The 21,905-nt window shown below is 46.5% G+C and overlaps 1 protein-coding gene across 7 annotated transcripts in view; it reads right to left on the reverse strand.

Moving 5' to 3' along the window:
- VSIG10 (V-set and immunoglobulin domain containing 10) overlaps positions 1-20,373 on the reverse strand; it is a 35,877-nt gene extending 15,504 nt beyond the window's left edge. For 2 of the 7 annotated variants that reach the window (XM_072722949.1, XM_072722947.1), the window contains exons 1-4: positions 19,971-20,373; positions 13,083-13,364; positions 3,350-3,652; positions 1,102-1,362 (exon numbers count right to left, since the gene is read on the reverse strand). In XM_072722949.1, the coding sequence (XP_072579050.1) occupies positions 1,102-1,362; positions 3,350-3,652; positions 13,083-13,364; positions 19,971-20,358 (1,234 nt within the window). In that variant the 5' untranslated portion in view covers positions 20,359-20,373. Of the gene's footprint in view, positions 1-1,101; positions 1,363-3,349; positions 3,653-13,082; positions 13,365-19,650; positions 19,946-19,970 lie in introns of those variants that run through there. The other 5 variants (XM_072722954.1, XM_072722953.1, XM_072722948.1 and 2 more) reach the window with 5 other exon arrangements.
- Positions 20,374-21,905: the final 1,532 nt, after the last annotated feature.

The following is a 21,905-nucleotide window of genomic DNA, read 5'->3' on the forward strand; positions in this document are numbered from 1 at the left end:
CAAGTCCCACATCGGGCTCCATGCAGGGAGCCTGCTTCTTCCTCTGCCTGTGCCTCTGCCTCTCATGAATAAATAAATAAAATCTTTAAAACAAAAACAAAAACATATCCAAAAATTATTTGACACTCTTCCCTCCAAAAAGGTGGAGCCCAGGGGTGCCTGGGTGGCTCAGTCAGTTAAGCATCTGCCTTTGGCTCAGATGATGATCCCCCCTGATGTGGGGATCATGCCCCACATCAGGCTCCCTGCTCAGAGGGGAGCCTGCTTCTCCCTCTGCTGCTCCCCCTACTCATGTTCTCTCACTCTCTGTCTCTCAAATAAATAAATAAAATCTTAAAAAGAAGTGGAGCCCAATTCCATCCATTCCCCTTGAAAGTGGAGCCAGAATGAGTGATTCATTTCTAATGAACAGAATAGGCAGTGGGGATGGCCTTGTGACTACTGAAGCTGGGTGGTTCAGAGAAAAGATAGCTAGTGTCTGCCTGGCTTGCTCCCTCTTGCATCACTTGCTCTGGGGAAAGCCAGCACCATGTTGTAAAGACAGACAAGGGGCCTTGTGGAGAGGCCCATGTGGAAAAGAAGCCACCTGCCAGGTGTGTGGGTGAGCACCTTGGAAATAGGTCCTTCAGACAATTTCAACCCTCCCAACTAGGTCTTGCAGCTGAAACCCAGGAATCATAGAGCCAAGGCAAACCATCCCCACTGTACCTTGTCTGAATTCCTGGCCCAGAGAAATCATAGGATAAACAAATGATTTGTTGTTTCAAGCCATTAAGTCTGGGGGTGTTTCTTACATAATACGAGATAGCTAATAAGTGAACCACACCCATATCATTCAGGCTCCATCTCCAATACCTAGAAATTGTACGTGGCATATAGCAAGCGCTTAATTAGTATTTGTCAAGTGGAAAACAGTTTGGATGAGAACCAAGAAAGCTTGGTTAAGCATCTTTAAAGTTTGAAAGGAAGGAAACATAAAAGAAAAGAAGAAACATTCAGTTCACTGTGACATATTGGGATTTCTCTCCCAGACCTTGCAGATGGTTTTCTCAGAATAAAGATGGGTGGGCCCCAACCCAAGACAAAGCAATCCAGACTCACTGATCTGTACCACGCAGCTGGCTCCCAACTCCGGCCCCACTATGTGGCTCCCAACACACTTGAACTTCTTGCCATCTGACAGCTGGGACTGGTTCAGCATCTTTACCCCCAGCTTTGACATCCCCACGACCACACCTCCTGGCTCTTCTGTCCACAGGAAGTCTGGGTCTGGGTATCCCCCGTCCCAGCGACAGGTGAGCTGCAGCATGAGTGATCCTTGTGACATCTCTGCCCAACACTGAGGGGCTGATGGAGGGGGAACTGCAAAACACCAGAGGATGTGGGCTTAGTCACAGGCTCTAAGATCAGCCCTTGAGCTGGCTCTAGAGATTACAGAACCAGGGTATCAGAGAAACATCATGAGCATACCCCGAAATAGATCCTTAGCACAAACTAGTTGCGTCACAACTTATCTCCTGGGCTAAGTGTTACATCTTCAAGGATGTGGGCCTCATTCATCTTTGCATTTCTCACTAGCCACAATGGCCTTTAAGCGTGGCTATTTACATTTAAATTAATTGTATTCCATTACAAACTTAGTTCTTCCATCACACCACACACATTTCAAGGGCTCCAGAACCAGATGTGGTCGGTGGCCACTGTACGGAACCACACAGAACAGAACATCTCCATCATCAAAAAAGTCCTACTGAACAGTGCTGGTCCCCAGGTGGAGTTACAGGTGGGATTCACTCCCACCTCTTATTAACATATACCTCCTTTTTATTATGTGCATATATTACTTAACATATATTTCCTTTTTATTAACATATACCTTTTTATTATGTACATATATTACTAAACACATAAAAATTTAACAAGTTAGAAACCTGGAAATCCAATGTAACCCATGTGTTAATAACTATATATGAATGGGCCCCCAGGTGGCTTGGCGGTTTGGCGCTGCCTTCAGCCCAGGGCCTGATCCTGGAGACCCAGGATCGAGTCCCACATCAGGCTCCCTGCAGGGAGACTGCTTCTCCCTCTGCCTGTGTCTCTGCCTCTCTCTCTCTCTCTCATGAATAAATGAATAAAATCTTTTAAAAAAAACCAAATATGAAAAATCACACACATTATATGTGTATATTATGTGTATCTATGTATATTATGTATGTATTATATATGTATACTATGTTTTATATATTTTATATAATACACATAAATATAAATAAATTTGGATCTTACATGGATGGATAGACACTATCATCTACAAGATAAATTATTGATAAGACACCAAAATGATGGTTAGAATATCCTTTTCTTCTTTATGCTCATCTGTTTCCTCTAACAAGCACCTATGACTTCATTTACAATGGCTGTCATTTATGACAGAGAACACAGACACTTATAAAGGTACCAGACAACGTATGAATTAAGAAAGGTGTTATTATCCTGTTTGCTAATTTGTTGTTCTAAAGCTCCCTTTCATTAGCATGGATTCTGATGAGTCCGCTCTACACGTTGACAATGCTTGTCATCCAAGGAACGTGCTGTTGTTTTGCCCCAAAAATAAAAGTTCATGAACTGCCCGTCCTGACAGCGCTAGAGGCCCTGAGTTCATGGACAGAAGAGGGACAGCCGCATGGATAAACAAACTGTGGGCTTTCCATACAATGGGATATTAACTCAATCACAGAAAGGAAAGGAGGACGGACACCTGCTACAACATAGACGAACCTTGAAAACATGATGCTAAGTAAAAGAAGTCAGTCACAAAAGACCACATGCTGTATGCGTCCATTGAGACAACACATCCAGAAGAGGCAAATGGAGGGAGACAGAACACAGACAGGTGGTTGCCAGGGAATGACGAAGAGAAGAGGTAGTAACCGCTCAGTGGCGACAGGATTTCCATTTGGAGTGATGAGAATGTTCTGGAACTAGACAGAGGTGGCAGTTGCACAACACTGTGAATATACTAAATGCCACAGAGTTGTACATTTTTAAATGGTTGTTATGTACTTTCACCTCAATTTTTAAAAAAGCAAGCATGAGACTTGGCACTAACTTCTCTCTGTGGCTCACAGGGACTCTCCTGTATCCTTACTTAGCAGCTAGTTTCTAGAAGTGACTCCCTCTCTGACACACAGCCCTGGGTGTGTACATGTGCTGAGGGAGCCACAGAAGCACGTTAGGACCCGTGCAGCAGGCATGCCTTTATAGACAGAAGGAAGAGGCACAAACATGCAGGTAGTTCATCAAGGGTCAAAGTGAGGACACATGGGAGAGGGGAGCGCTTCTTACGCACAGTAGACCAGCAGCTCGGTGGTCACCTTTCGCTGTCTCCTGCTACGCATGTTTGTGGCCAAACAAGTGTAGTTCCCTTGGAGGTTCTGTGACATCAGCAGCAGAGAGAAGCAGCTGGCAGTCAGATTGTTTCCAAAGGTCTCGGTGCTGGAATCTGGGGCCTGGAACTGCCATTCAACCATCGGTGGAGGCCGAGAGCTACTGTTACAGCTGAAGTCTACCTGGGAGCCCTTCGCTGCATAGAGGGTGCCATTGGGGAGTGCACCAGTGCTGGAGATATTGACTTCAACCTCATAGGGGCCTCCTGGGAATGACAAGGGGAATGGAGAAAGTATTAATTACTTAAGAGTGAACTTGAGCTCCTTACCAGATCTAGGAGACACAGAAATCCTCAGGGAACAGCCAGTGAGGATGACGGTATCTACCAAATACTCACTATATGACAAATGCTCTGCTAAATGCCCTTATGCATTCTAATCCTGAGATAAATGTATATTTATTGGGGCTCAATCCTTATAGAAAAGGGAAAAATGCGAATCATTCCTTTTCAGAAACACTGGTGAATGGATGGGCTACCTGTGCATTAACAGAGTTAACATAGCAGGCCTGAGTCAGCTTTCCTTCAAAAGGCCTGCTTGCGTGACCGGGCTTGGCTGGCAACCACAACCTGATGTCAGGAGGGTTTCTGTCATTCACCCCAACTGACGAGAGTGAGGCTCACTGGGCCTGAACCATTTGTACAAACTGTGGTTATGCTGAACATGCCTCCCCACTGGGAATCTGTAATTTTGGTGTGTCCTAGGCAGAGGGTAACTATGTGACTAGCCCCCAAGGCAAATCCAGGGTGCTGGGTGTCTAAGGGGCTTCCCAGGCAGACAACATTTCACACGTGTTGCCATAACTTGCTCCCAGAGGAATTAAGCATGTCCCATGTGACACCCCTGGGAAAGGACTCTTAGAGGCTTGCTCCTGGTTTTCCTTGGACTTAAATCCATGTGCTTTTTCCCTTTACTGATTTTGTTTTGTAGCCTTTCACTATAATAAATTACATGCTGAGTCCTATAGGTTCCCCTAGAGAATCACTGAGCCTGGGGGTGGGCTTGAGGACTCCTAGCACAATTTCACTCTGAAAGACAAAAAACACTGGCTCCAGGCCAAACTATGGACTACACTCACTAGTTGTGTGACCTTGGGCAGATTACTTAACCTCTCTGAGCCTCCATTTCCACATCTGTAAAACGGGAGCAATGTTAGAACCCACTGCAGGGGGTTCAGTGAATACAGTAGAGCACTCAGAACAATGCCAGTCATGTTGGAAGCACTGGGTAAGTGCAGGGTCTTCTCTGGATCCCCCTAACATTTCTGAACTTCTTTCTCATCCCCAGAAATGCTCTCCCATGGCTGGTACCCAGCGCATCTCTTTTGATCAAAGGAATATAACACCTATTTAGACTAAAGCCTTTGAATGTGTTACCTCTCTCAAGACTACCCCTTTTATTTTTTTTTTAAAGATTTTATTTATTTGAGAGAGAGAGAGAGAGCACGCATGAACAGGGGAGGAGGGGCAGAGGAAGAAGGAGAAGGAGGCTCCCTACGGAGCAGGGAACTCAATGCAGAGGCTCAATCCTAACCAACTGAGCCACCCAGGTGCTCCAAGACTTCCCTCTTTTAAAAAGAAGAATCCGGGGGATCCCTGGGTGGCTCAGTGGTTTGGCACCTGCCTTTGGCCCAGGACGTGATCCTAGAGCCCCGGGGTCGAGTCCTGCATCAGGCTCCCTGCATGGACCTGTGTCTCTGCCTCTCTCTCTGTGTTTCTCATAAATAAATAAAATCTTAATAATAATAATAAGAAGAAGAAGAAGGAGAAGAAGGAGAAGAAGGAGAAGGAGAATCCAGAGGGTGCCTGTGTGGCTCAGTCAGTTAAGCCTCTGCTTTTGGCTCAGGTTATGATCTCAGAGTCCTGGGACTGGACCCCATGTCGGGCTCCTTGCTCAGCGGGGAGTCTGCTTCTCCCTCTCCCTCTGCCTGCTGCCCCCCCCCCCACCCGGCTTGTGCTCTCTGTCAAGTAAATAAATAAAATCTTTAAGGAAAAAAAAAAAGACTCCAGGAAGGGCAATGCTTGAACAAAGGAATACATCTATGACTATAGAATTTGAACAGAAATACAGTAGCAAGAAAAATTATTCCGGGGAGGCAAAGGCTCTCCCAGAGCCCCTCAAAGTACAGCATCTACTTCACCTATGCCTGAGGCCATCATATAACTATAGAAATGGTAGGTTTCCCAGGACAATATTCTTAACAGTATGCTTCTCAGGTCGGAGCTGGCTCCTAATGGTTGTCTAGACCTCCTGGAATCCTGTCACCTCGCATAGAGGGTCTGTGGATAAAATTATGCCATTAGTTTGGGAGGCACCATTTACTGTTGCTGGCTAGTTGGTTAGGTATGCAGACCAACAGGTAACAGGGCGTTGGCAGTTGGCAGGCACCCAATGAAGCAGAGGGTATCTCTATAGTACTAACAGCCAAAGCCTCAGGTGGCAAAGTAGTACGTTAGATTAGACAGCCTAGGTCTTCTGAATTGTGGTCTGGAGGGCCACAGTGACCTGGCATGGACAGTATGGAGCCCCAGAAACTGGCAGGGAGGGACTTTTGGCCACCACAATTCTCAGCAAGAAACAGCATTGGATACAGGGCATGGATGAGAAAGACCAGGTGGAAGGATTAGAAAAATAAATCAAATGAGAGAACTTGAAAGGCCTCTTGAATTAAGTGTTCAGAGGTTACAGCTCATCTATAAACCCCTTGGGTTGAGTCTGCTTTCTTAATTAAAGCTGACACCAACTTCTTGATTCCCTGGGCCTCCTCCCCTGCTCTAACTTTACTACAAAGAAGGAGGTACCCATTTCCTTCCTTTCCATGGCTCTCTCCACCCATGTGATATTTATTCCCAAACAGAAACCCAGCAGCCCAGTTTTGCTTCCAGAGTAATGGTGGCAATCACTCAGACAGATAGATGGGAGAGGAGACAAGAGTAAGACACAAATTAATAAAAATATAGAGTAGTTACAAAGGTTTGATGTCTTACTGAGGCCTTGTTTATTACAGTTTGAGTTCTCAGCTTTTTCTTGGATTGATGCCTTAGCCTAGTGGTCATGCTCTTGTACTCTGAATTCAAAGGCCTAGGTGTAAATCCTATTGCCACTTATAGACAAACAACCTTGGACAAGTGCCCATCACTCTCATTCTCTCTCATCTTTCCTGTGAAATGAAAAGAACAGAAATACAGGAGACTGAGTGGCTCAGCTAAGGGCCTGCCTTCGGCTCAGGTCATGATCTCAGTGTCCTGGGATCGATCCCCACATAAGACTCCCTGCTCTGTGGGGAGTCTGCTTCTCCCTCTCCGTCTCCCCCTGCTCATGTGCTCTCTCAAATAAATAAAATCTTGAAAAAACAACGACAACAAAACAAAACGAAATAACACCTATCACTGGGGGTACTGAAGGACCCAATGAGAAAATATAAGCAGAACACTTGGCCTAGTGTTTGACATGTGGTCAATGTTCTAAAAATCTGATCTGGTATTATCAGTAATATACTTGTAGATTGACTCAGTAGGCATCAGCAAATGGTGACCCACCATCTGTTTTTGTACGGCCCAGATGCTGAGAATGGTTTTTATAGGTGAATATTCACAATTGATTTGATGAGAACACTAACTCTGAACCCCAATTAAGTGAAATGTTATCCCCCCCAAAAAGGAATTCCATTTTTCTCACTATACTACACTACAAAGAAAGCATTCATTTATGATTATACTCTGAATTTTTGTCAACTAAAAAATGTGGAAATGTGTTTTTGCTCTTGTTAAGTTTTTATACAACATCCTTGACTTTACAAGTTGGGCCATAACATCTAAAATATTTATCATCTGGCCCTCTACAGAAAAAGTTTGATTCCTGGTCTAGAATGATCTACCACTGCCATTGCCTTCCTCGTCTCTGCAGATATTCTTGACAAAGGAACTCACTTCTTTCCTTCCCCTCTAAAATCATAGTTTGGCCTGTCAAGAGTCTCAAAGCATTATTGACTTAGAACTCCATAAAATGGAAGATTCTCACCTCAGTGTCTTGGGTTCTCTGCCAACAGGAAGAGCTGTTGTCAGGCATTTGTTCTTCAAACTAGCATTTTTATTTGAAAAATGACCTAAGAATATATCAGGTAGTTTCTGCTAATCAGTGGGCATACCTGTAGTTCTAGAGTGGGATGAGATCCTTGGGGAAACTCACAGAGACTGTTTTGATATTACCTTTAGGGACAAACATAGAGACACATGCAACAACCCCATTGCCTCCGGATTTCCTGAGTGACTACTGATCTGTACAAAAAGCTGGACCACAGAAGTCTTCAGCTTCTTATAAACACCCATCTCTGTTTCAGATCAGCTTGGCAAGACTCAATCTCCAGACAACGTCCTCCATTTTCTGAAGGGGACCAACAATCTTTCTTCAGTGCACCCAACACACTCTGTCCCTAGGACCTTATGTTGTGATGAGGCACAGCATCACCATCAGCATCATAGATCAAATAGATGAACACAATTAGGGGCACCTGGGTGGCTCAGTTGGTTAGGCATCTGCCTTCAGCTCAGATTGTGATCCCAGGGTCCTGGGATCAAGCCCTGCATCGGGTTCCCTGCTCAGTGGGGAGCCTGCTTCTCCCTCTCCCTGTGGCTCCCTCTGCTTGTGTTCCCGTACTCTATCAAATAAATAAATAAAGTCTTTAAAAAAAAAAAAAAAGATGAACACAAATAGGGAGCATGGGACTTTCTTTAGGCCCCTTTTCTGGCCTTTCCTGATGTGAAAGGTATATCACTTGCTAAATGGGAGCATTCCCCATTCCCAAAACCCCAGCTGACTCCAAAGAGATTCTTGGAGGTTGACACAAACCAGCTTCATCACAGTCCATATGCCATCCAGTTCAAATGCCCCCCTTAATAGTTGCTTGGTCTAAGAAAAACAGACACAGGGAGTCTGTCATGCACCACGAGGTCTGACTGTGGGCTTTCACAGGTTCATCTGATCACTCAGCTCCCCAATGCATGAGGCTGATATCTTTAAAGAACAAAGTCTAGTGGAATGTGTTAAGGTCACACCTTGCCAATCCCTCCAGCCTTCCTACAAGTAAACACACAGCAGGTCTAACCTCATGCTCACTCCAATTTGGAGGCAGAAGAGAATGGGTAAGTCAATGAAATAAATAGCCTTGGCAGTCCTGAACTGCTCTGGTCTAAAAGATTTCTGTATTCTCAGGAGCACCAGTCCCAATCTAGAGGGCAAGACTCCTCAACTGCACCATTAAATCAACAAGTAATAGTACAGTCTTTTGTCCTGAGACAAATAACAAAATCAGTTTGCAGTACCCATTCCAGGAATATTAAATCATCCCAGCCCACAGAAAACCTGATGCCCTGGAAGGCAGAGCCACCAAATGCCCCCTAATCAATAGGCAGAGATCCAAATGGTAAGAAGGGAGAAGCTACTGGCCCTTATACAGCCAGCTTTGTGTCTCTACAGCACCCCTGTCCACTTACACAGAGTCACTTGCAGATAATAATTTGTCACATCTCAGAATTTTTTCCCCTTGCTTCCAAGGCCACATTAGAATGTTTCCAAACTTTTCTCCCTATGAGACTAAGTTATCAAACACGTCAGTGAAAAGACAGGAAAAGCAAGATCTGGACACACAGAATCCCTGACCCACAGGAGGTACTGTTCAAAAGGCTTGGATGTTAACTGATTGCTGGGAACCTGAGATGCATTTTTCCCACAGGAACCCCATCACCTGCTTAACCAGTTGGTCGAGGTAACATGAACCAAGTGCGTACCATGTGCCCAGCTCTGAGCATGTTAATCTCGTGAATGCACATAGAATGCACACAGTGAATCTGTTCCTGGGTTCTACTGCTACCCCTGATTCACAGACGATAAAACTAAAGTGAGAGTAGTTCAAGGGACTTCCTCAATGTCACAAGGACAACAGCCAGCAGCATTTGGATTTGAACTCAGGCAGCTGGTCCTCAGTGTATGCTCTTAGCTACTCAGCAATATCGTGGCCTTCCCCTCCCAGAAATAGTGGTTGGATCAGACCTAATCCATATTCCAAAATCTTCTGCGCGAAATGAAAGCAGAGTCTGATCTGCGATGTCAAGGCCTCCCCTTCAGCCACTGTCTGAGGAGGAGCAGCAAGGGGCTCCCTGATGCCCAGGGGTGTCTGTGCTTGCCAGAGTTTGTCCTAGAATGGGAACAAGATCTGAGATTCTGGAGGGCTCTGGTACATGTGAAAACAGAGGACATCTGTGCTACGGAGTGAATGCTTGTATCCCCTCCAAAATTCATGCTGAAACCTAATCATGAATATGATAGTATTTGGAGGTGGGGCGGCCTTTGATGAGGTCATGAGAGTAGAGTCCTCATGAATGGCACTGGTGCCCATCTAAGGAGAGACCCCAGGACTTGGTTGCTCTCTCTGCCCTCCACCAAGTAAGGACACAATGAGAAGATTTATCTACAAACCAGGAAGTGAGCCTCCCCAGACACTGGATCTGCCAGTACCTTGATCTTAGACTTCCCAGCCTCCAGAACTGCCAGAAGTGTTTGTTGTTGAAACTACCCAGCCTATGTTACTTTTGTTACAGCAGCCCAAACTAAGACAGTCAGCGTCTTGTTTTCACAAACAAGCCCACAACAGTCGGGGACACCGTATGTTTCCAAATGAAGAAGCTTCCATTATGTGAATCAAATCATAATAACTCAGGAGCCCCAAGAGCCATTTAAGTTTAGTGATCCTTTTAAGAATCTTTTAAGTTTCTTTTAAGATTCTTTTAAGTTTTTAAGTTTAGTGATCCTTTTAAGAATCTTTTAAGTTTCTTTTAAGATTCTTTTAAGTTTATGTTCATCATAAAGAGGCCTTGCATTTATCTCCCTCCAGGGCAATAATGAAATTAATCTACCCTCCAATAAACTTAGCCAATGATTAATCAATGTCTGATAAAGTCATCATAAACTGAAGAGAATAATAATTTAAATTTTTTTTTTAAATTTATTCATGATAGACAGAGAGAGAGAGAGGCAGAGACACAGCCAGAGAGAGAAGCAGGCTCCATGCCGGGAACCCGACGTGAGACTCGATCCCGGGACTCCAGGATCATGCCTTGGGCCAAAGGCAGGCGCCAAACCCCTGAGCCACCCAGGGATCCCCGAGAATGAGGATTTAAAAAAAAAAGGCAACAAGTTGTAATGCTATCTTACTCTGTGGTCAAAAGAGCAAGCATTTATTGAGGAGACGGACATAAGGAATTATTAATGACTGGCATTGGAGTAAGCGGTATGGGCTCATAGTGAGAACTAGACAGAGTTGGGCCAAGATGGCTGACATTTTTAATGCACCCACATTCATTCTTGGCAATTCAGTAATTCAACTGTGGCCTCTCCAAACACAAAAACACTGCACTCCCAAATTCTATAAGCCTTACAGGTTGGCAGAAACCTTAGAGACCATCCAAAAACCTAAAGTGTCCTTGAAACTTGCTTTTCTTCATCCTCCACGTCTAATCCGCCAGCAGGTCTTACTGGTCTACCTCCAAAATCATTTCTGAAGCTGTGCCTTTTCACCAAGGCCATTGCTACTACCCTGGTTCTGGCCACCAACATCTTGTGGCTCCAATTGGCCTATTTTTAACAGTCCTTGAGATTACACACATATGTTCTGTGTGTGTAACTGAAATAATGCTACACATGCTTAAAGCTCCAGGAGTTTCCTCTGGCACCCACAACAACAACAAGCTCAATTCCTTGCCAGGTACATTCATTTCTTGAGGTTGCCTTTACAAAGTCCATCATTCGTATGATGGAAACCTCCTCACTTTACAAATGAAGTGGCTTCAAACAACAGAAATGGATTCTCTCACAATTTTGGAGGCCAGAAGTCTGAAACCAACATGTCAGGAGGGCAGGGGAGAATCCTTCCTTACTTCTTCCCTAGGTTCTGGGGGTGGCCATCAGTCCCTGGCATTCCTTGGCTTCTAGCTGCACCCCTCCACTTTCTGCCTCTGTTGTTATACAATATTCTCATTGTGTGTCTCTGTGTATACATGCATTTTCCTCTTCTTAGGAGGATGCCAGTCAGTTTGAATTAGAGCCCACCCCGATAACCTTATCTGAACTTGAATGCATCTGCAAAGACCTGATTCCCTAATAAAGTCACATTCACAAATACCAGGAGTCAGGACTTCAATATTTTGGGGGGATATATTTCAACCCATAACACAAGTCCCACCCTCTCACCCACTGGCCTCCCACCACATCAGCCTTCTCCCCACCTGTACACACACCACACCCAACTCATCTTGCACTGGATCTAATTCTCCCTGGACTACTCTTACCTTTGCATAACTGGCTCCTACTCATCATCGTTCAGCTCTGTTGTTACTTCCTCCCAAAGGTTCTCTCTGCCCTCCCTACTTTAAAGTGTTTCAGAGAATCACCCCACCTCCATTCTCTGCATAGCACTCATCACTCTGATAGTGCCTGATGCATTCATGTACTTCCTTACTGTCTGTCTCTACCACTAGGATGCCATCCCCATGCAGGCAGAGGCCTTGTCTGTCCTGTTTGCTCCTGGGGCCCAGTGCCTTGAATAAGTGCCTGGCACCAGGCTTTCAATGGATAGATGCTGAATAAAAAAATTAGTAAATTATTTTACAGATGAGGAAACTAGGGAGCAGTCGGGATCACGTGTATATTTCTACCAAATTACACACTCTGTATCTAGAACACCATTATCTTTTTAAACCAGTAAACAGCATGCTTTCTTTGTAAAGGGCTGTAGAGTAAAAATTTTAGGCTTTGCAAGCCATATGATCTGCATCACTGCCACTCAACTCTGCTGTGGTGGCACCAAATGCAGTCAGAGGTAAGATGTAAATGGATAAGTGTGGCTGTGTCTCAATAAAGACTTCTTCACGGGCACTGGAATTTCATATCATTTTTACATGTCACAAATATCATTCATCTTTAGGGGTTTTTGCAACCATTTAAAAATGTAAAACATTCATAGCCTGCAGGACAGATATGGCCCACAGATATGGCTATAGTTTGCCAACCCCTATTCTAAATTCATATGTGTATATCAACAGGTAAGACACTGTTTTAGGGAAGTGCAGCATGTAATCTAATAGTAGCTCATGCCAAGTAAGCCCTGTAGTGAGCATTGTAGCATAAGAGCACTGTATCTACCGAGGTCTGTGATGTATTATCCCCAATTAACAAATAAGGAAAATTAATGCTCAGAGGTATTAAGCAACTTGAGGTGACACAGCCTAAGTGTTGGAACTCAGGCAGTCTGACCCCATCGTGTTATAAACTCTGACTCAGGTGCATAATAAAATGGTATTCACAGCAAGGTTGATGCTAACAAGCTGTAAGTAGTCGCTAACTAATATGCCAGGAGCCATTAGCAGCTCCTTATCTACATAAACCAGAATCTAGTCTTCACAGCACTCCTAGAACCCAAGAATTCTTTTCATCCCCATTTCACAGATGAGAAAATCCAGGTGTGAGAGGCCACTGGGCTTGCAGAACCCAGGATGAAAGCCAGCCCTGACTCCAAAGCCCTCCTCCCGCCCAAGGCTCCGAGTGTCTGGCCAGCCAGCCTCAGTGCCCTGCCACTGCACTTACGGGCCATCTGTAGCCACACTCGGAACCACCGAGTCTCGTTCAGGACCTCCCGACAGGTGTAGTTCCCCTCATCCTGTGGCCTGAGCACCTTGATGTGCAGCGAGCTGGCATTTGCCAGAGAGAAGCGTGGCTCAGCTGGTGGGATGCTAGAATTGGAAGATAGGAGGAAGACAGGCTCCGAGTCATTCCGGTACCAGGTTACTGGGCCCCTTGGTCTCGAGACGTTGCCACAGCGCAGAGTAATGTTCTCGTGAACCTCTCCGATGACCAGAGCCTCAAACCCTGTATGAGGAAAGGTCAGGCTGTTACTACATTTCTTCATTTCTGAGCACCCTCCCTTGTGCACAGTCCCTCTACTTTAGGATTAAAAAAAAAACAAACAAAAAGCAGGTGTGTGTTTTTAAGAGGCACCCTGTGAGGATTATTGGCCAGTGCTGATGTCAATGAATCTGCGGTAAATGGCAATCGCAGAGACAGCCCCAAGTATCCCCCTCCCCCACTATCCATGTCCTTCACTGCATGACTGTTCTCCCATCCTGCCCTGACTCCCAGTGGGGTCACGCGGCTTGCTCTGGCCAGTGAGATGTTAGCAAATGTGATGCACCCAGAGGCTGAAGAAGCACTCATGTAACTGGGCTTGTACACTCTCACCTCCTGCCATCACCTGGAGAAGGACACGCCCAAGTTAGGTCTCAGGAGGATGAAAGCTACAGATATGGACCCCAGGTGTCTCAATCATCTGAGCCGAGGCCATTCCAGATTCGTCCTCAGTTACAGAATGGACACAGTGCCATGTGCGGGTACCCAGACAAGATCAGCAGAGCTGACTCCAACCTCTGAGCAATAAGCACTTCTGGTCATTTTGTGATTGGTCTGCAGCACTACCGTGGCAATAAATAATCAATATGGAATCCAAGTGGTTTTGTTTGCCTGGAAATCCAGAAGGGATGGAAGGAAGAGGGCCTGGGCTCTGTTCCCACTTTCCTATTGCTGGCTCTCGCCACCTCTCAGCTGCAAATGATCCTGGAAGTCAAAGCTCTCTTGCCACTCCACCTTTGGGCGTGCCCTGTGCTAGGCACCAGGGAGACAAGGATGGGCAAAAACAGAGAGAGACCTCTAGGATCTCACTGTCTAATGTGGAAAACAGACAATAAACTGGCAATTATAATACAGTGTGATTAATACCATGACAGGGCCTCAGAGAAGGGGCTCCTAAGTCCAGCTAGGGTGACTGCCAGGAAGGCTTCCTCCAGGAGGCCACACTGAGATCTGATGGACAAGTAGGAATTAGCCAGGTAGACAAGAAGATGCGGTTCCCAGGCAGAACAGCATGTTCAAAAGTCCAGATCAGCATTAACAGCAGCAGTAGCGCAATTAGAAATGCAAATTATCAGGTCCTATCCTGGAGCACTTAAATCACATAAATAACCTATCTAGGGGTGGAGTGGAAGTAGCGCTGCATTTAACAAGCCCTCCAGGTGATTCTGATGCTCAGCCATGACTGACAGGTGCGAAGAGTGACTGATCTAGTACAGACTGTTACCAGGTAACAAGACACAAATGCAGCCCGTTTTCTGAGAAGTGTTGAAACTTTCCGGCCCCTTTTCCATAATCAATGCCCAAATACAAAAAGGCCACAGGCATGGGAACACCCTGTGAGGAGTCTTCCACTCATGCTGTCACAGTCAGTAGATGAGAAAAGTGTGATGCCAAGAAGGAAAGCAGGCTAAATCCAAATCCTCCAGTGAAAAGGTAGCAAAGTTGGACCAGAAACTAGACTTCTTGCTATCTTCCAGAATGTTCTCTTTCCACCACATCAGAAATTTTCTTTTTTTTTTTTTTAAGATTTTATTTATTTATTCATGAGAGACACAGAGAGAGGCAGAAACACAGGCAGAGGGAGAAGCAGGCTCCCTGTGGGGAGCCCAATGTGGGACTTGATCCCAGGACTCTGGGATCATGACTCAAGCCGAAGGCAGACGCTCAACCACTGAGCCACCCAGGTGCCCCTGAAGTTTTCAAAGTATATGAATACACTGGGGTTTGCAAAAGGTAGTATTTCATTACAAAATAAATTGCCTTCAACAACAGTAGAGGGACAAATGGGCATCCATGTACAAAAGAATGAGGGTGGACCCCTTACCTCACATCATATATAAAAATTAACTCAAAATGGACCATAGACCTAAATTTAAGAGCTAAACCTATAAATACTTAGAAAAAAAAAAGAATAAATCACTCTGGGTTAAACAATGGTTTCTCAGGATACTAAAAGCACAAGTGTCAAAAGAAAAATGGGTATGTTGGACTTTGTCAAAATAAAAACTTGTTTTTTTTCTTTTTTTTCATGTTCTCCTGGCATTTGGGGGTGGTGTGGCTAAGACGGGAAGAGAGTTGGAATGTCCTGTGGCTCCAGGCTGCCTTCCAATCTTTTAAATGGAGCCCCTTCTAACCAGACAAAAGGCCAAAGACAGATCACTGTTACTCTTTCCTTTATGACAGGTAAAGGACACCATGAAGAAAGTGACAAGACAATCCACAGACTGTGAGAAAAATGTTTGCAAACCACCTATCTGATGATAAGTTTGTATTCAGAGCATATAAAAAACTCTCACAACTCAACAATAAAAAAATAAATACCATTTAAAAATGGGCAAAGGATCTGAATAGAATTTCTTCAAAAAGACATACAAAAGGCCAATAAGTGCAGGAGGAGATGTTCATCATTAGTCACTAGGGCAATGCAAATCAAACCCACAATAAGACACCTATCGCTCCACATCCACTAGAATGGCTAAAATCAAAGACTAATTTGTTATTAGTAAATACTGCCAAAGATTCAGAGAAACTGGAATCCTTATGCATCCTTGGAAGGATCTGCAAATGGTGCAGCTACTTTGGAAAAGAGCAGGTTGTTTCCTCCCAAGGTTAAAGTTACGGTATGACTCAGCAATTCTACTCTGAGGCGTAGTGTAGATCCAGGAGAAATGAAAACCTATGTCTACAGACTTCACATGCACATGCTTCACAGCAGAACTATTCACAATTGCAAAAGATGGAAACAACCCAAATGCCCACCAGCTGATCAATGGATAAATGAAATGTGGTATATCCATACCAGTGGAATATTATTTGGCCATAAAAAGGAATGAAGTGCATACTATAGCACGGATGAATCCTGGCGTTACAGTCAGTGAAAGAAGGCACTCCAAAGGGACTACATCCTGTGTGAATCCATTTATATGAAATGTCCAAACAGGCAAATCTATGGAGATAGAACCTAGATTAGCAGTTGTTTAGAGTGGGGGGAGGGGGGCTTATCATCAGGGAAGGAGGTAGTGAGGGGTGACTGCTAATAGTTAAGCATACAGCTTTTTTTATTTTTTGGAGTAATGAAAACATTCTGGACTCAGTGGTGATGGTGCACAATCTTGTGAATATACTAAAACCCACTGAATTATATACTTTAAAAGAGTGAATTTTATGGTACGTAAATTATATCTCAGTAAAGCAGTAAAAAAATAAATAAATAAACTGCCACCTGCCTCTGAAAATCCTTCCCTGTTATAAAAGAAAGAGTAACAGTGATCTGTCTTTGGCCTTTTGTCTGGTTAGAAGGGACTCCATTTATAAGATTAGAAGGCAGCCTGGAGCCAGTGGACTTTCCAACTCTCTCACCATCTTAACCACACCACTCCCAAATGCCAGGACAACATGGAAAGAAAAAAAAAACCCTCTAAGCAACTCACTGGAAGGCAGAGAATGTCTTCTAATGCTAGAGATTCCAACCCAGCAAGAAAGGCTTCTGAATAAGTACTTTGAAAAGCAGGTGAGAGGGGCACCTGGGTGGCTCAGTGGTTGAACATCTGCCTTCGGCTTGGGTCATGATCCCGGAGTCCTGGGATCAAGTCCCGTATGGGGCTTCCTGGAGGGAGCCTGCCTCTTCCTCCACCTGTGTTTCTGCCTCTCTCTGTGTCCTCTCATGAATAAATAAAATCTTAAAAAAAAAAAAAAAAAGAAAAAGAAAAAGAAAAGAAAAGCAGGTGAGAATTATTCTTGAACAATTAGGCCTGAGAACCCAAGCTATCGGTGGCAATGCCCACAGAGGAGAGAAGATGAACTGCAGTATATTACAGATGCGGCATGTGTTCATGAGACCTACAGACCTGCTCCTTCCCAGCAACTTGATGAAGGAATAAAGAATGAATTTGGAAAAGCTCTTGGCAAAAGTCGAGTCCTAGACCTTGAGTTAACATTGTCTCCTCCTGCAAGGAGAGTGACACAATCACAAAAAAAACCATTTAAGGCATTTCACTCCTCCTGGCTCTGCTCACTCCATTCTTTTTAGCCATTGAAGCTGAAGGTGACCTTGGAGGTCATTTATTCCTGAGATGTGGCAGTCCCGAGGGCTGGGCTCAAGATGAGGCAGGCTGAGCCCCCTCTCAGTTAATGATAGACACGCGGGGCGGTCCTTGAGGGTGCACTGGTTCCATGCCCCCTCATTTTACAGATGAGAAAACAGGTTCAGAAAGCTTAAGGGATTTCCTAAAGGGCCCACACAAGTCTGGGAGAGCTGGGACTGACACTGACGTCTTCAATCCTTCGGGTCACAGGGCTTTATTCTGTTCTTCCGATCAGACAGGATGAGATAATAAGACATCATAGCAGTCTGTGTTCCTAGAAGTTGTCTACATGGTATCCAGAGGGTCCAGGGATGTCTCCGCACCCCCACACCACCTTAAATTCAGAATACGGACCTAAGGAGGGAGCAATATAAACAACCATTTCCCAGTGCTGCCCTCATGTTATCATTTACAGAGTTGAGATTGTACCCACTTTTCTCCTACCAACTTTTCCCCAAGAATGACAAAGATTTACAATCTGAGGTGACAGTGCAGGCATGAATATTGTCTGGAGCGAGGTTGACAATCATCCCCCCCCCTAGGATAACTCTCAATTTGAAAAACAAACAACAAAAATTCACCGGTTGAGGGAAGCCCCCAGGCACTATCCGGGAAGGTGAACTTGGCCTGGGTGTGAAAAGCGGCTGGGCAGTAGAGGAAGTGTCCCTGCGTGTGCACTGCCACCAGACTAAAGCTGGTTCATTCCAGAATGATGATTTCAACCCAGGGTTCTGATGTCCCAAGGCCCCTGATGTTCACAGCTCAGTAAACACTGCAGACAGCACGGAGAAGGGAATCACCTTTAATTTCCGCAGAGATCCAATTGGAGACTCTCTGTCCTCCTCTCCAGGAAGCTCTGGGTGACCACTAAGTCAAATGCCTGCAGGGGGGCAGCAGGTAAGGTCCCTAACGGGAGAGTGTGGGGTAAGTACAACAGGACAGGTGGAGCACATTTGGGGTCACGTGCCCAGGATAGAAGGGGTGACCACTGCTCAGGTCCAGCTGGAAAAGCCCTGTGCTGCCATATCATCAGATTTTTCCAAATAAACTGGAAACCTAGACTATGGGAAATTGTACTGCTTGCAAATGATTACTGAAAACAAAACAAAAATAGAAGGCTATGAGAGCCTAAGGCTTAGGGACTTTTGGCACTTGCTGCTAGGAAGCTCAGGGGGGAATTCCTTCAGGAACCTACGAGAATCCATCAGCAGTGTGTGCCGGGGACGGCTACACAGAAAATAACACTCCCAAGTATTCTGGCGAACTGCATCACTTCCTGGCCCCATCTCCTTTCCCTCTACCTGAGTCCTCCCTCTCACTGCTGTCGCCCTGCCCTGCACACACAGGGACGGCATTCGCTGGTGAATTAAATTCAAAGATGCTTGTTCAATATTTTTTACATCCTATATATTTTTGTAAGCAACTCCGTAAACTTACTGTCACAAGAGAGAGCCTAGATGAAGCATTTGAGACCTTCTACCGGCAGTGTCAAGTGGGGGAGGTCATGTCAAGTGTAAGAGCAAGTTTTCTGAAAGTCTGAAATCACTTCAAAATAAAAAGGCTTTGGCTCTTTTGTTTGATTAGGCGAAGGAGGGAGGCACGGTTTTGAATGTGCTAGTCCGCACAGGTCGGCTTGCACGGGTGTGTAGGGAAATCCACAGGTTACCGGTGTAAGGCGAGTTCAACCGTGGGCAGAGGAAGGAGAGAAAAATAGAGGAGCCTCGAGTTTGAGCCCCAGCGCAGCAGGTAAAGCCAGAACGAAAATTTAAATCCGACGCTAAAGGAAAAAAAAAAACAAAAACAAAAACAAAAGCAAAAAAAAAAAAAAAAAAAAAAGCAACAAAACACCACGTCCCCCCCCCTACACGTGCCTCTTCAATTTTCCCCATCTTCAAAATTTCCATCTTCCAGTTCCCCAGGTCTCCCTCCCATCCCTCTGCGCAGCCCTCTGCAGCCCCGCCAGCTGCCCGATCCGAGAGCCCGGGGCTCTGGTGCCCTCCATCAGCGCCCGGGGAAATTCCTCCCCGCGCCGAGCGGCGAGCAGCGAGCAGGGAGCAGGGAACTCCAGACCCTCCCGGGGCGGCTGCGGTCCCTGCCCCCCCCCCCCCCCCCCCCGCCTCTGCCGGGCCACACTCCACGTCTCGCTCCGGGTCGCGGCCCCTTACCTGCGGCGACCCAGCGGGCCAGCAGCGCCCCGAGGCAGACGAGGACCTGCGGCGGGGACGCCCGGGCGCCCGCGGCCATCTCGCCCCAGGCTCCGGCCGCGGGGTACTGAGCTCCGCTCCCCGCAGACCCCACCGAGACCGAGGCTGAGCCCGAGGTCCGGGGCTGCGAGCGGCGCGGGGCTCCCGGAGCGCCCGGCCCGGGTGGGAGGGCGCAGGGCGCACCCCGCCCTCCGCACCCGCCGCCCACTCCGCTCGCCGAAAACAACCGGAGCGGGACTCCCTCCCGCCTCCCACCCCGGCGGGAGCCCAACTTCCTCTACCTTGGCCGGGGAGGAGGGCTTTATGCAGAGGGCGCGCGCCCGGGCGCGCGGAGCCGAGGCCGGCCCGGCCGGGGGTGGGGCGCGGAGGCCGGTCCCGCGCCGAGCCCCCTCCCGGGACGGCAGCCCGGAGTCGCGGGGACAGCCGGGCCGGCAGAGCCGTGCAGCTGCCGCAGGACGGCCCCGGCCCCGGCCCCGGCCCCGGGCCGCCGGCTGCCTCCCCTCCCCGGCGCTCCCCCTGCCGCAGCCGGGGCGAGCTGCGGGGCTGCCGAAGCCAGGTCCCCTCCAGGTCCCCTCGGCGCCCCCGCTTGGCTCTCCCGGGGCTCTCCTGGGGCTCTCCCGGGGCTCTCCAGGGCTTGCCCGTGCTCAGGACGGACGCCAGGGCCGCCATGGCAGGCTTCTACCCTTTGCAGGACTAAGGCAAGTCTAGAGCAGGAGAAAGAGGATCCCTTAGACCTCCAGCCAAAAGCAGCCACGAGACTCCTGTTTTCCTGTGAATTAGCCGAGACCACACAGCGAGATGGAGAAGCCAGGGGTCAGCAGAACTTGGTTCTCGGGAGCTCTCTGCACCCCCGCCCCCAACCGAAACCCCATACAGTCTGATTCCCAGAGAGCTGAAATCCCTCTTCCCTGCCACATCCTCACCCCATCCTGTCCTAGGAAAAACAAGGTTACCATATCCTCAGGAAAAGCTGACACTTGAAACTGCCCTAGGTGGAACTTCCTTTAAAAAAAAAACAAAACAAAATCGCAGTTAGTACAGTCACATATTAGGGGTGGACTCTAGGAGGTAGGTGTATGCGTGTTTGCCTTCTTTCAGCTTTTCCCTATGTTTGAAAATGTTCATCATAAAATCTTGGAGCAAAACCCAAAAATTACTATTAAGAAACATCATCTGTTCTGTTGCCCACAGGCCCCTTATTGAAATACTTCTTCCATGATGAAATCCTCTTGAAACTAATAAAAAAAGTATGTTTGGCCTGATGAGCTGAGCCATAAAATTGCACGGCTCTTCCCTTTTCTGTCTTTTGCGAAATGATTTAACTCTTCAGCCAGTTCCTGACAACTTTCCTACTTTCCCTTCACTTTCCTGTTTCAGCTTTTACTTTGTGATGGAAGGTAAACTCCATCCCAGATGACCTCTTCCTGTTTTTTCAGTGCCTGGCAGCTTATAACCCACCCACTAAGTATTTGTTAAGTAAACAAAGGAGAGTTCACCAGTTTTGATACTGTAGCTCCTCGATAAGCTCCTTACCTCACATTCCTCATCCTGAAGTGCACAAGATAGAAGTCAAATCAATAACTGGCTGGTTTCCAGCAGAGGATCTAGAAACTTCTGTGACCCTGGTGGTACCTTAAGTGTGGAATTGCACGGAGCAGGCCCTTCCGATATATTTACTGAGTCAAATTGTGAAATGCTTATGACCAGTTCTCCACCCCAGAAGGATCAACTTCTTCTGGGATGGTTTACAATGCTAATTAGTGTGCATGGCTGGGGCCTTTTTCCAAAGCCACTGTAGAAACTTAATCTCATTGGGCCCTCCCTACAACCCTTGTACCTAAGAAATCATGCAATCCCACTTAATGAATGAGATACCTGGTGCTCCAGAAGGGTAAGCTCCAAGTTACAAAGCTGGTTGATAGCAAAGCCAGGACTAGAGCCCATCTCTGTCCCACACCAACTCTTGCCAAACAAACTTATTTTTTTCCTTATATAAAGGCTACCCTGGGCTGGATGCTTTGAGTGTCACTGGGCCAGCAGACACGGCATGTCCCTAAGCAGGGCTCCAAGAACAGCTGTGTGGCCCAGGAAACATCCACCCTCTTTGGTCTAGGTCCAGGATGTGGCTGACCCTGAGACAGGAACTGTCAGGAAATGCCCGTAGCGTGTCAGGCTGCTCTGAACAGTAGAAAGCATCCTGTCTAAAACAGTGACCA

The sequence above is a fragment of the Vulpes vulpes genome, chromosome 10, assembly GCF_048418805.1.
Source record: "Vulpes vulpes isolate BD-2025 chromosome 10, VulVul3, whole genome shotgun sequence".
Taxonomy (NCBI): Eukaryota; Metazoa; Chordata; class Mammalia; order Carnivora; family Canidae; genus Vulpes; species Vulpes vulpes.